The sequence below is a fragment of the Sceloporus occidentalis genome, unplaced genomic scaffold, assembly GCF_023333645.1.
Source record: "Sceloporus occidentalis isolate IW3139 unplaced genomic scaffold, rSceOcc1.0.p SCAF_5, whole genome shotgun sequence".
NCBI classification, from domain to species: domain Eukaryota; kingdom Metazoa; phylum Chordata; class Lepidosauria; order Squamata; family Phrynosomatidae; genus Sceloporus; species Sceloporus occidentalis.
Window position 1 is genome coordinate 93,356,565 of NW_028316985.1, and position 14,659 is coordinate 93,371,223.

The window sequence follows — 14,659 nt, forward strand, 5'->3', positions numbered from 1 at the left end:
CGCCGAGGCGCACCGCATCCTCGTCTATGGCGGCAGGGGAGCCCTGGGGTCCCAATGCGTGCAGCACTTCAGGGCCAAGGACTGGGTGAGCAGCCGCCTTGGAGGGGCGTGTCCGCATTGTAGGAATAAGCCGGGTTGGCACCGCTTTGGCTGCCCAGGCTCCAGGCTGTGGCATTCTGGGAACGGTAGTGTGTGTGTATATATATATATATATACTGTGTAGATAAATATAATTATATTTATATATATGCACACATATGCACACACTACACATGTATACACACACACACATATACATACAGTGTGTGTGTGTATATATAGTGTGTGTGTATATGTATATATATATATATATATATATATAAATTATATATACACACAATATGTGTGTATATATAGTGTATATATATAATTATATATATGTATAAACACACATACAAATATACATACACATTAAATATATATGTATATACACACACTTTGTATATACATACACTATATATATATATGTATATACATACGATGTATATATGAATATAGTGTGTGTGTATATATATATTACATATATATATATATACAACATATATACACACACTATATATATGTATATATATTTAATATAAATATAAATATATATATATACTATATATTTATTATTTTAATAAATATTAATATTTAATACATGTTATTACTATTATTATTGTTGTTGTTGTTGTTGTATTTACATCCCACTTCCCCCCCAAAATTAGTACTCAGAATGGCTTACAATGTAATTATATATACATAGTGTGTGTGTATGTATAGTATATATAATTACATTGTAAACCTCTTTGAGTCCCAATTTTGGGGGGAAAGTGGGATGTAATAATAATAATGGTAATAATAATAATAATAATAATAATAAATATGGTTGCCCAGCCTTATAGGTGAAGGAATCTACACGGCTGAAGTATAGACGCTGAGTAGTGACACTCCCACCGAGGTGTTTTGAAATGGTTCTGGGAATCACTGTGAATGAGAGACAAAAACCGCCTTTGAATAACATGGATCTCCTGTGCCTTGCTTCCTCAGTGGGTGGCCAGCATTGACTTCACAGAAAACGAAGACGCCAGCGCCAGTGTCCTTGTGAAAACGAGCGACTCCTTCGTTGAGCAAGCGAACCAGGTAAGACGCCAGGGCTTTCCTCTCTGTGCCCCTTGTAATGGTGTCCGGCGTACTTAACAGAAAGTCAAGGGGGTGTTAATGTAACGTCTGGATTTCCACGTGTGGATTAGCTATCTAAAATAGCATTCTTTCTTACTGGAAAATGAGCTTTTGTTAGCTCTACAACATGCAGGTGGGGAAAAAGTAGGTGCAGCTTTTCACTGTTCAGCGTATTGCCATGTTGCTAGTTGCTACAATACAGCACTCGAATTTTGTTAAAGACTGTAGAACCGAAGTCTTGTTCCTTTAACTTGTAAGCCACTTTGAGTCCCAATTTTGGGAAAAAGCTGGATCCAAATAAACATAACAACAACGCCACATATATTTCCTTCCTTTCCTCCATCAGGCTGAAGGCAGTATTTGTGCTTCTCCTTCCCAGTTGATTCCCACAACATTACACTCTTAACATGGGTTGAGCTGAAAGAGTTACTAACCCAAGGCATTTAGTTAGGTTCATGGCACTTTGGGGGCTAGAACTGGGGTCTCTCAAGTTCTAGTACAACACTAATGCAAGTGCTATGGATAAACATTAAGTCGCACCCGTCAGAGTTTCACAACCCTGATGCATTTTAACCAATTCATTGATAATTAGCTTGCCAGAAGTGTAAGTTAACTCTGAATGTTTGCAAACTCCAAGCAGTGTTTTTAGAACTGGTTTTTTTTGTTATTGTTGATAATGTCTTTAAATGTCTTTATCTTCGCATATTTAAAGGTAACGGAAGATGTTGAAAAACTTCTGGGTGAGAAAAAGGTTGACGCGATCCTTTGTGTAGCTGGTGGATGGGCTGGAGGCAACGCAAAAGCGAAATGTAAGCTTGCAAACCCATGAATGCATCTGAAAATCATCTCTCTTGGACAGAAACAAGACTGCCAAGCAACTCCTCCCCTCACAGTTTCACAACATACATTCTCTATATACTACCAGTGCCCTGTTCTGTCCCTTGTTTAATGAGATCAAGCCCTGCTGTAAAAATCTGCCTTCAATAGTTTGGTGGTTATTTTCCATTAAATTCCAGGAACTCATTAAAGCATTTCTAAAATCAAACCCAGATTTTTACATACTGCTACAGTGACTGCAGTCATAAAAGACTTCAGAACAGTTTTTCAAGTGCACATCTATATGGAGTGTGCAAAGTGAGGCTGTCTTGTTGTTGCTGTATTGCAGCCCTAGCCAGTGTAGTTTGTGAATACTGGGAGTTACAGTCCAACAACAACTGGAGGTCCACGCTTTGCCACCTTTTTAAAAAGCACATGAAATAATCCTTCAACGAACTGAAGGATACATAAATTGAACCATGAATGATAATCTTTTGATCCAGTTGAGGCCCAAACATTCGGCCCACTTGAGGCATAACATTCCTGCTTCAAAGTTACATTTTTTTGTGCGGAGGACACTAACAAATTTGCCTGTTTTCAGAGGAGCCTTCCTAGATTGTAAAGTCAGAGCTTCCCTGTGATGTCTAAGCCATAATGGTTTAGACTGTCAAATGACAATTTGGAGGTCTCTGGAAATTAATAAGCCAGCTATTCTCCTCTCAAGCCAGGAAAAGGAGTAGAGAATTGGATGCATCTAAATGTATGCTGTCCCCCTTTTCCAATAAGGTGTGCATGTTGATGTGGGTGCTGCCCATTACTTCCAGTGGATGTGTATTATTTTCCTAATCTCTTGCCTAGTATGCAAAAGTTTGGAGATACAGCTGCCCATAAGTTTTTTTCTCTGATGAAAAGTAAATGGCATAGAACTGGATACATGAGTAGAATTGACACTACAATATTAGTTCCAGAAGCTGAACCTTCTGTATTATTTAGGCATACTTCATGGGAAATTGGGTCTCCATCTAAGGAGACCTGACTCTTTGACTTGTAAAGTGATGTAGTTCTGTTAAGCTAATATTGTAACATAGGTACTGTAGAACAAAGACAGAACTGCAAAAGGTGGTTCTAACTATTCCAATTAAAGGTTAGTCTAAACTGGGAACATAGGCCTGTTATGGACTGCCAAAATAAAGCTGCTTCGGGTCTCTTTGGAGATATGCTACTTAAATGACGCATGGGTCCTAAGAGTCCGGAGGTCGCACAAAAGCCACATTCCATTCCTAAGCACTGGAGTGCAGCTTTGGTGCAGCTTCCAGATTCTTAGGGTACATGCATCATTTAAACAGCATACCTCCAAAGAGACCCGAAGCAGCTTTATTTTGGCAGTCTGTAACAGGCCATAGTTATTACGACCTTGATGTCTAACATGCTCTTTAACTTCCTTGGACAGCTTTATACAAAAACTGTGACCTGTTGTGGAAACAAAGTGTTTGGACCTCAACAATTTCTAGCCACTTGGCCACCAGACACTTGAAAGAAGGGGGGTTATTGACTCTAACAGGAGCAAAAGCAGCGTTATCTGGAACACCAGGTAAAATATAATGTGTGTGTGTGTATGTGTGTTGATCGGCATGGTTTATGATTTCACCTACTCACACTTGAGTAAAAACAGTCCTGATTCTTCCAAATTCTCTGTAATGTAATATTTGTGCTGAGATCTTTTGAGGGAACTGGTTGAGTTTTCTAACAGGCTGAAAGTGGACGTTGTAGTAAAGACTGAAAAAGTAAAAGCTTATTTGTTGCTTAGTTGTGAGACAAGATGAGACTATACTCTTATCTAGTTTCACAAAAGCAAGCAATGGCCCTACTTTTTTACCTTGAATTTTACTCTTAGCTTGCCTTGTTTCAGAGAGAAATGACCTTCAACCCTCTTTGTCAATAGTGCTGAAAGGGGCCTGGTAATCTTTCTTTCATGTTTGCTTTTTCTTCTGAAGAGTTTGGAAAGAATAAGCAGAACTTTGTATTCTTTATGCTAGAAAGATCTATCCTGGGAATCCCAATTCTGCACAGAGAAACACAGAATTCTGTCAGTTGCATTAAGCATAATTTATTTTCCTTTCATGGAAGTGACAGGATGCTACATGGGAAAAGAAACTAAATTTTCCACTATTGGAAATATTATTCAGACAGATGCTGGCTTTGAGGGGTTATTTTTGTAGGTCATGCCTGTGTACTTTTGAGCTTATGTTGTGATCCATAATAACTAGCAGCTTTAAAAATGAACAAAAATGAAATTAGAGATTGTGGACAGTCAAAGCTATACCCAATACCACAAACACAGTTTATTTGACACCTTTAGAGGATCATGGCACATACTGATACATATGCATTTTGCGTAATAATAAACACCTAAAGAAAATAAGGATATATCGACAATATCCCTTTGGACAAATGACATTGAAAGAAATAGCTTAGGAACCTGGTTGTCAATATGATCTTATAATGCATGTTTATTTGCAAATGTTGTATAGCCTGGCAACTCTGCAGCACACAACGTGTTCACTGAATAGTTTGTCCTGTGAAATCCTATGCCTGCTCCCCTCTGGGTAAATCTCACTGAACTATGTGAAATTCTGAATAAACAGAAATTCTCTGGAAGCACACTTATTTATAATGCAGTTTAAATGTATACTTTACCCTGCATTGTTTGTTCAGAATTACTTTGTCCAGTAAGATTTACTGCTTAAAAATAGTAAATGAGCTAAGTAATATGTTTAGGATTGCAATCCAAATCTGTCTCCAGTGGACTGCTTAAATTGGGTGGATTGCACTTATTTGATACGTTCACTGTACATTATGGTTTTACTGTAGTTACTGAAGTCCTTGCTAACAGTTGTGTAACTGTTTGGTTCTTGGGTGTGTAACAAAGAATAAAGAGATTAAAGTGACTTAATAGTGAGAATAAACCTTAGGGTTTTCCTGTTTTGCTTATTGTGCATACAGTATAAGCTTGACCTGGGCTGCATTATGTTCAATGCACTTTGATATCCTCCCTGATAATATTACTGACTCAGATTTTAATTTGGAGATGGGATTGCAGAGCTGGGGATGTACTGTACCTTCTAGGGCTGCTAGCTGAATCGAATAAAATTGATACAGAGTGAATGCAGTGGGTCAAAATCCAGTTGATACTCTGTCTAGAATAGGCCCATTGAATCAGTGGGATTTATACATGGTTGATTTACCATTCAGTAATTCATTCAATTACTGTTCACACAACACAATTATAACACTATGATTCTCTTTGAGGAGCTGTCTGGATGAGAATTCTAAATACCCCTCTCTCCCAAACTACAAAGCCCAGGTTTCCACTGGATGTTGCCTTGGCAGTTAAAGTGGAATCATAGCATTATAACTGTGTAGTGTGAAAGAGCCTTGGATCTCTTCTTGCTGAAATAAACAATTGGATTTAAGCCATAATATTGTGTACAGTACAATGCACCCTTGCTATCCATGGGGGATCTGTTCCGGATTTCCTTCCCCTGCGGTTAGCAAAAAATGCGGGACCTTAAGTCCCGTTCTTTTCAATGGGCATATGCACCCGCTTGCACCGCCATGTGAATGCACGCCCATTGGAAAAAGCTGGGGCTTGCTGTCCGCGGAAGCTCAAACCATGGATGGCAAGTCCGTGGTTGGCATGGGCGCACTGTATTTTGTTAATATATAGATTCTAATCTAAATCCTTTTATTGCACAAGACTGATTTCTTCCCTCTTCCTTTTAGGAATGATTGGCTATGGCATGGCCAAAGCAGCTGTCCATCAGCTTTGTCAGAGTCTGTCAGGTTCAAATGGCGGCTTGCCACCTGGATCTGCTGCAGTTGCTATCCTTCCGTAAGTGACTGAATAGTTATCCTCTGGTATTGCCTTGGGTCCTTTTTCTTTTTAGCATCCTATGTAAGAGTGTGTTAAACATGTACAGTGTGGTGCAAACAAACTTGTAAATTAGTGATTTCTAATCTGCTTCAGTATGTGGCCTGCTATTCTGAGAACTGCAGATATGAGGATAATTCCCAAAGGAGCAAAGCAGTGCTCCTGCCATTTTTCAGTATTATTGCCATTATGTTTTACTTGGTACAAATTTGAACATATCAAGCTACTTGCATGTAAAGTTTTTTTTTTGGCACTGTCTTGCATTCAATTATACATTATGAAATGTAATCACTAAGAGACTGAGCTACAAATAAGGAGGTTTCTTGTTGAAATCTTGCTTCTTCTGCAAGGCTGTCCCCCTTCTGATTTCCCGATCTACAAGTTACTTCAGTATTAACTTCTAAGAGTAAATACATTGAAGTGTTATGGTATTATTATATTACACAGCTTGGATATTACTTATTGATTACATAGAAGTCATCTAATACATGGGTGGTAAACTTAAGACCTATGAAATGGATCATGCCCACTGCTTAGATTCTTGCTGACTACAATGCCAACCCTCAACAGTGTGAAAGCACCCTCAACAGTGGCCGCCTGAGTGTCATAACTCATCCTCTGGGGTCAGAGGAATCAGATGAAGTAGAGGAGGCAGATTACCAGGAATCTACATCTCCTGATAACAAGGTTATTTCTGAGCCCAAAGATCCAGGGCTTGAGGCAGAGGGATCCTGCTCACCAGCAGGAGGTTGCAGACGCTGGAGACTCATTGCCATCCTTCATGGAATGGCAAAGAGGGATTGTGTCATTTCCACTGTTTGTTAAATAGGAGACCCTGACCTAATTAGGCACCTGGTGTTTTGGAGACAGCTACCCATAAATTCCACAGCAGCTTCCCAGTGTCTGTTACACACACAACCATATCATCTGGATGACTGACAGTACTCTTGACATTTGTGTTTTCTTGACCTTGGACTGGCTACACTTTTCAGCTCTGCTTTATTTTTTTGTTGGTGTTGTTTATCTGGACTACTGACTTGCTGAATGACTGGATGGGCTGAGGACCAGTGTATTGCTTCTCCCTTCGTCCTGATAGATACCCTGTGAATGACATGGACTGAATTAACTACTGCAGTGGTTCTCAAACTGTAGGGCAGGACCTGGGGGGGGGGGGAGCACGAGTTGCTCAAGGCTGAGGGGGTGGGTAAGACTTGGAGGTCCAAGACATGGAGGCCCTGATTCTCCCCTCCTCCTCTTCCCAAACTTTTTAATGTGTAAAATTAAATATTGAATTTACTTTTATTTAAGTAAATTCAATATTTAACTCAATGCATGTGTAAAGTTCACACATTAAAAACTGTTAGAAAAACATTAGAAAACTGTTCTAATTTGAACGATGTTATTTCCTTGTAAAATGTTAAAATATGAATAGACATGAATGTGTGAATGAAAATGCACACATTAAATAGCTGCCTTGAATCCCATTTTGAGAGAAAGGTGGGACATAAATCCCCATAAATAAATAAATAAATAAACAAAATATTTTTATTCATATACTATGTTCAGTGGTGTGTGTGTGTGTGTGTGAGAGAGAGAGAGAAAGAGAGATGTCTGCAATTAGATGTAAAGGGGTGTCCCAAGAGTAAAAGGTTTGAGTACCACTGAATAATTACTGGACAGCTCTTGCATTCTAACTACCTGATTCCTGGGACACTTGCTGATTGGAGTGTAGGGCACTGAGGAGTGATGGCTCTGGAAGCATGGATGTGGTGTCTGATAACCCGTTGATCCATGCCTTCAAAACTTCCCCTTTTCAGCAGGGAGAGAATGAACTGCCCCAAGAGTGATACCACAGAACCGAGTGGGGGAATCCCAATATTCACAGGGTGCACTGATAGTATAGAGCAGGGATGGGCAACCCATGATCTACAGGCTACACATGGCTCCCTGCCTGATTTTAAAGGCCTCACCTCCCTCCTCCAAAAATTAGTTAAAATGTCTAGAAACATACCAGGTAGGCACTAGTACACACCCAGCCTTGCTTTCACCAGAAATAAGGTTCTTGGGGAAGAGAAGTTTCCTACAGATGTTTCCAGTTTGCATATGTGTGTTACTGGATGGATTGGTTTTTTTGTTTTTTGGCTGCCATAGTATTCCAAAATTGCCCAACACTGTTCTATAAGACCTTTTGGTTTGGTTTTCCACAGTTACTTTACACCACAGGAATGGGATTAAGGCCAGGATCCTAACGGTCACCATACCAGTGTTTGCAAGCAGTGTTCATAGAAACACAACAGCACTGTACTGTTTCTTTAATGTTGTAAGCCACCTTGAGTCCCAGTTTTGGGGAAAGGGTGGGATATAAATAAATATAATAACAGCAGGGTAAAATGGCGGGGGGGGGGTGTTACTGTGGTGATGGCAGGAATGGCATAGGAAGCCATCTCTGTCAAAAGAGAAAGCTACCCTTCTGTATCCTAAATGAGTGATATGTGTGTGTGATTACAGCTGTTGTGATTTCAGTTGACACCACAATATGCCAGGCTACCTGAGAGTAAAATGGTGTATAGTAAATGACCATATGGAAGGAGGCCTCACACTGGAAGCTGAAAAGCAGCTTTGGAAAGAATCATTTTAAGCAGAGTAAGAGCTGGGAGAGATGAAGGACTGCTTAATCCTTTCCCAGCCAGCATTTCACTGTACACCCCACCCTTGCTTTTAGTTATGTGGAGGGAAAACCAGCTAGGGGAGACATTGAGGGGGGATGAGAGGGGAGAAGGGTTAATAATTCTACCTCAGCACAAAACAGCCCTGAAACACATTTATTTTTCATTGGCGGCCAAGGCTTTTTAAAAAACAGTATTATGCATTTTGTGTCATTTTGCCTCTGGATTATAAAGGTTTACATGAAAACAGGAAATTCCTAATCATCAAGGGAACACAAGTAACTTCTTGTTTCTGTATCCTTGGTGAAAAGATTAAATTTTAATTAAAAGAATTATTTCTTCCTCATCTTATGCTGAGCATTCTTTGAGCGTTCTGACGAAAAGGAGATGCAACATTCATCAGATGCATGTGACTGCAACTGAAGGGCTTATCTTTCTCTGTCCTAGGGTTACCTTGGATACACCGATGAACAGGAAATATATGCCTGATGCAGACTTCAACTCCTGGACACCGTTAGATTTTATCGCTGAGTGAGTAAACATAAGCTGCTCAGTGACTGCTGCTTTTGTTATTGCTGTTTGCATCCCAGTTGTTTGCATCTTGAAAATCTGTTTCATGCACATTGGTTCATATCCTCAGTGAATGAAATCACACAACTTTTTGTGCAGTGAAAGTGGTTGCTAACTGGTGTTGGCACTAACGGCTGGTAGTTGTGTGAAGAATTGGAAAACAAGTTGGCTCGAAAAGGCTATTTTGGCATCTGCCCAGCTAACATAATAATGTTATGTGCTAATAAAGAGTAGCAGCTCATGAACAGGACTAGAGGGACATTTCACCCCAAAATGGTGGGTGGAGGTGACCATTTTGCTTTGTTCACAGCTGCTCATGCTACAACATGTCTGCCATTATCGTATGCAGTCACTGTGTGTATGTGCATGGACACTTATGTAATAGTGTGTTTCTGTGTATAGAAAAACATTACACGGCCTGTGGGAATGCCTCTCAGGAAAGATCAGGCTATTTTCTCCTTGATTAGACTAGAACTGTCATGACTAAGAGTGCATTTAGTAGCAAGCTGAGGCTTTCTAAAACCATCTGCAGTGTCTTACCTCAGTGGAAGTATGTTTACAGAGTTACGCATTTTGAAACTGTGATGTGGGATTTTGGCCTATGTCTCAGACTTTCAGAGTTTTTACATTTTATTTGTTTTTATGGCAGCTTGAAACTTGGAGGCCTGGAATTTATTCATTTAAAAATTGTTGTTTTTTTACAGAACTTTTTATGACTGGGTCACTGGAAAAGACCGGCCAAGTTCTGGGAGCCTCATCCAGGTGGTTACAACAGGAGGAAACACTTATCTTACAGCTGCCAATCTCTGAAGTAGAAGTTATAATTTGTGTGAACGACGGTGAAGTCATTGAGATGTGAAATGTATGTGTTGTTTGTGTGGTTATCTTATGTTTCTTCCAATAAGATGACCTTATTTGTGGAGCAAGACCTGTGATGGTATTTGTGTCACTAGTTGTAAGCCAGTTGTGCTTAATTACCAAAAGGTACCAGATGTCCTGTGTTCAGGATGGTGACTTTCAAGATTCACTAATGGTTTCATACTGCACCATGTTCTAGAAAATTACTTTAAGCCTTAAAAAAAACAAATAAGTGATTTGGAGGGGGTAAAATTGTGTTTAATGGTATGATACAGATATATATGACTCTTGCAGAAGGCTTGCTCTCCTAGGGATTTTCTGTATTTCTGTGAATTGTCATATTGAATGTTGTCCAAATGGACTTGTCAGATATTACTGTGAACTGTCATTGTATTAATCTTGACCAAAGATGTAGTCCCATTATTTTTCTCCTCTGAATCTTTTTTGCTGTCTTAAGAAATTCTGTTGAAGCTGTGAGACAAAACAACAATGGAGGATTTCCTGTTCTGTGTGTGTCTTGTGCACACATGTAAGTTTTTCCATTGAGAAACTATTGACATCCATCCCCTGCTCTTAACTGCATTTGGAAATGAGTAAGCACACATGCTAATCTTTTGTGTTTCTAGCAACATGTACAACAGAGATCTTTGTTGAAGTCAGGGGTGTAAAACAAACACAGTTTTGCCTTAAAAACTATAAAACATTTGTCAGCGCAGCCTGCACACCTGGTCATTCTGTGCTAGGCCACTATGATGATGAGGAAGAGTTATATTTAATGAAGGTGTTGGAAATTGAAGCCTTATTGTATAATCAAAGAGGCCTAATCATATTTTTGCTTGTGTTTTACAAGGCAGCAAGTGCTTTACTTGCAGGTATACCCCGTCATTGATTGACAAAAGAGGGAACAATGAGAGGAGGAATCTCAGCACCTTCTGAACATTGTATAATGTTGGTTAGGTGACCACTGTCTCTTCCCTCAATCAGAAAAAAGTATAGAGGCATACCCTCTGGCAAAGCACATTATTGCCTGCATTGCTTGCTATGTATGTTTCTTGTGTAATTTCATATGGTAGTTCTTAAAACCTGAAAGTAAAGAGCATCCTAAAATGGCCAAGCTTTTACTGCCAACTGCTGAATTTTGTGCTAAATAAAGGTGTCTCTTTAGGAGTCTCCTGTCATCAATTTTGTTATATACTGTTGAATATCCTGCTAATTTCTTGTAGGTTCAGCTTTAAGACAACATGATTTCTTAGATGACAAACCTGCCACAAAAACTAAGTTGCTGGCCCTCCAAGGTTTTGACTGCTGAAGCAAAAGGAGTTCCCATTCACAAATACTTGTATCACCACTTCATTTTCATGACACATTGGGGTAAAGAACTGAGTTTGTTTCCACACAATAACTTAACCATCATGCTGTGTCGTGTCCTTAAAGTTGGAATTTGTTTGTTTTCCAGGGCCTTCTTTCATCTACCTTTTGAAAATCTGCTTATCAGGACAAATGCCCTTTGTGTGGTCAAAGCTAGAATCAGTTCCACTTCACTTTTTGAAGTTTGGGAGGATTGAGAAATTCTGTTTGTGCTCTGTAAAGGGTCTGTTCTTAGGTAATGGGTATAGATTACACTGTTATAGATATTATTAAATCAGCATGTGCATAAAATGAAGAGGTGGGATTGGAATAGTTTAGTGGATCAGACTTTTAGTAACTCCTACACCTAGCAAAATCTTATAGCCCTGATAGTCTTGCCTTGGTGGCAGGATGTGTTAATTGCCTTATTTCCCCGACATCTTGGCAAGAGACAAGATGCAACCAGAAATTGCACTGGTAGACAAGAGAGCTTCCATTTTACTGTGTTTAGATACTTTTGTTTCTTTTGCATTTGGTTTTGGTTTATTATATGTCAAAACATATTATATTTGACTCAAATATTAGTGTTGAGTAGCTAATATGCCACTGGCTTAATTATAAAGCACAACCTTCCCTTGGTACAGCTGAACACAAAATTTGTTACTTATGGCTAGTCTACACATAAATGTGAAAAGTTTTACACATTTGCATCAATACTCAATTGTCTTCACTTTCCTGCTGAAATTTGCATCTATTTTTCCTCCCAGTGTAGAAAATGCATAGCTATATGACTCCACACAAAGTGGACAAATGGCCACAGTTTTGATAATGCGTATCCTTGTGCAAACCCCAGTAAAAATGTGATTACTTTTTTTTTTACAGAATTTGAGGGGTTTCTGTCCGTCCCCAAAACTTAAAATCCTCCAAATTGCATGTGGAGGGATTGCATTCTATTCAAATAGAATGAGGAGTATATAAACAGTGCAGACAGGCTCTTACATATGTTGATTTGTTATACATGCACACTTCTGTATTGAATTCCCCGTCTGCCTTGGCAGCAAATGGTAACTGTACACTGTCAAATTCCTATGTACGGATTCACCACATAGTTCCAAATATATTGGCACCTCAAATATCTCAGGGCTTTCACTGTAATTTCTAACTGCAGCTAGTATCTCACCCATGATTTTATTAGGAAACTCCCCCCCCCCTTGGTGTTAAATTAGGTTGTTGTTGTTGTTGTTGTTGTTATTATTATTGTTATTATTATTATTATTATTATTAGACTTCCTCAAACAAATATCTATTGAGTTTGTCTCTATGTATATTCACTTGTAATTACAAGCAAAAGTTTTCTAGTCTTTAATAACCCACTCCTCTTTCTCCAGTCTTAATCTTTGCATCTTAGAAACTACTTTGTGTTCTGTCACTATGAATCTGGACACACAGAGAGAGTGAGGCTGTTGGCACACTGCAGAATTAATGCAGTTTGGCACTGCTTTATCTGTCATGTCTCCATCCTGTGGAGTCCTGGGATCTGTAGTCTGTTGTAGCAATAGAGTTCTCAGAGAATGGAATGAAAAATTCTGGAATTCCATAGCACTGAGCTATGGCAGTTAAAGCAGTGTCAAATTCATTAATTCTGCATTTTAGATGCAGTTCTTGGCTCTTGGTCTGGAAGAGGTATGAGAATCATGGTGTTTGTTAACTGGCATCAAGCCAACTTTGACTTATGGTGATCTTGTGAATGAGAGACCTCCAAGATCCCTGGTCATCAACTGTCCCACTTACTGCCTTGCTTACATTTTGCAGACTCAGAGCTATGGCTTCCTTAATTTAATCAATCCAACTGTCAGTCTTCCTCTTTTTCCTTCTGCCTTCCATTTTACCAAGTATTTGTCTCTTCCAATGAGTCACATCATCTCATGATATATCATGAGGTATCATGACAACCTCAGTTTAATCATCTTCATGTCTAGGGATAGTATGTTTGATTTCATCTAAGATCCATTCCATGGGTAGTTTTAGCAGTCCATAGAACTGTTATCAAATAAGTTGATTTTCTCTCTGTCAGTTTTCTTCACTGTCCAGCTTTCACAACCAGACACAGAAATCAGAATCATGCAACTTTCTAGATACAGTTGTACTGAACCTCCAATGAACCCTAGTTCACACATCATTGTAAGGAATGGTCCAGCAACATAGGGAAGGCTGTATGATTCCCATCCATGTTCTAGAACTGAATTTACTTTCTATTCTTGCATCCAGTGCAAAGAAATTTCCCAACTTGCCAAAGAGCAAAGTGATGCTTTTAGAGAAGGAAACCCAGGCTCTTAGCTCCTAGTTGACACACGGGCTTTTGCCCTAGTCTTTTTCTCTTGCTGTAAATCTAGTAGTAGGTTAGCTGCTAAACATTACACGTTCTGACTTCATCTAGCTATAAATCAGATGCCCAAATAGGGGAGAAGGGTTGAGAGGCAGGAATCCATCTCAAGGGAGTGAAGAAAAGGCTCATCTTTTTTTTAAAATGGTGTCCAGTTAATCAGTGGAAATTTTAAAGGTGCTTGGTAGGTATATTTCCAGGGAGACACTCATACATTTGAGACGGTGTTGAATAAATTACACATGGAATTTAGTGCATAAGGCATCTAGAATCTGACTTCCTATCCTTTTGACCTGAAACAGTGACATCTTGTGGTCGAAATAATGCCTAAATAATGAAATTACTATTTAAATATTAGTAGCATTTCAGTGAGAGATGCCAAAGCTAGAGGACAGGATGAAAATTTGAAATGAATTAAATAAATAGAAAGCTGGGACAAAGCTAACAAAATGAATTTCAAGATGGAGAAATGTAAGGTACTGCACTTAGGACAAAAAAAAAAAATGAAATGCATAGATATAGGACGGGGGACACTTGGCTTAAGTAGACTATGTGTGAAAGGGATCTAGGAGTCCTGGTAGACCACAAGTTGAACATGAGTCAACAGTGTGATACTGCAGCTAAAAAGACCAATAGAATTATAGGCTGCATTAATAGAAGTATAGTGTCTAGATCAAGGGAAATAATAGTGCCGCTCCATCCTGCTTTGGTCAGGCCTCATCTGGAATACTGTGTCCGGGTCTGGGCACCACAATTCAAAAAGGATATGGAGAATCTGGAGTGTGTCCAAAAAAGGGTGACTAAAATGGGGAAAGATCTGGAAACCATGGCTTATGAGGAAAGGGAATTGGGTATGTTTAAGCCTGGAGAAGAGAAGGTTAAGATTTG

At 39.2% G+C, this 14,659-nt stretch overlaps 1 protein-coding gene across 1 annotated transcript in view; it reads left to right on the top strand.

Moving 5' to 3' along the window:
• Positions 1 to 12,591, top strand: part of QDPR (quinoid dihydropteridine reductase) — a 12,696-nt gene extending 105 nt beyond the window's left edge. The window contains exons 1-7 of the mRNA XM_089524757.1: positions 1 to 85; positions 1,069 to 1,161; positions 1,913 to 2,009; positions 3,467 to 3,607; positions 5,800 to 5,908; positions 9,061 to 9,144; positions 9,888 to 12,591. The exon at positions 1 to 85 is cut by the window's left edge and continues 105 nt beyond it. Coding sequence (XP_089380883.1) covers positions 1 to 85; positions 1,069 to 1,161; positions 1,913 to 2,009; positions 3,467 to 3,607; positions 5,800 to 5,908; positions 9,061 to 9,144; positions 9,888 to 9,993 — 715 coding nt within the window. The 3' untranslated portion in view covers positions 9,994 to 12,591. The remainder of the gene's footprint in view (positions 86 to 1,068; positions 1,162 to 1,912; positions 2,010 to 3,466; positions 3,608 to 5,799; positions 5,909 to 9,060; positions 9,145 to 9,887) is intronic.
• Positions 12,592 to 14,659: the final 2,068 nt, after the last annotated feature.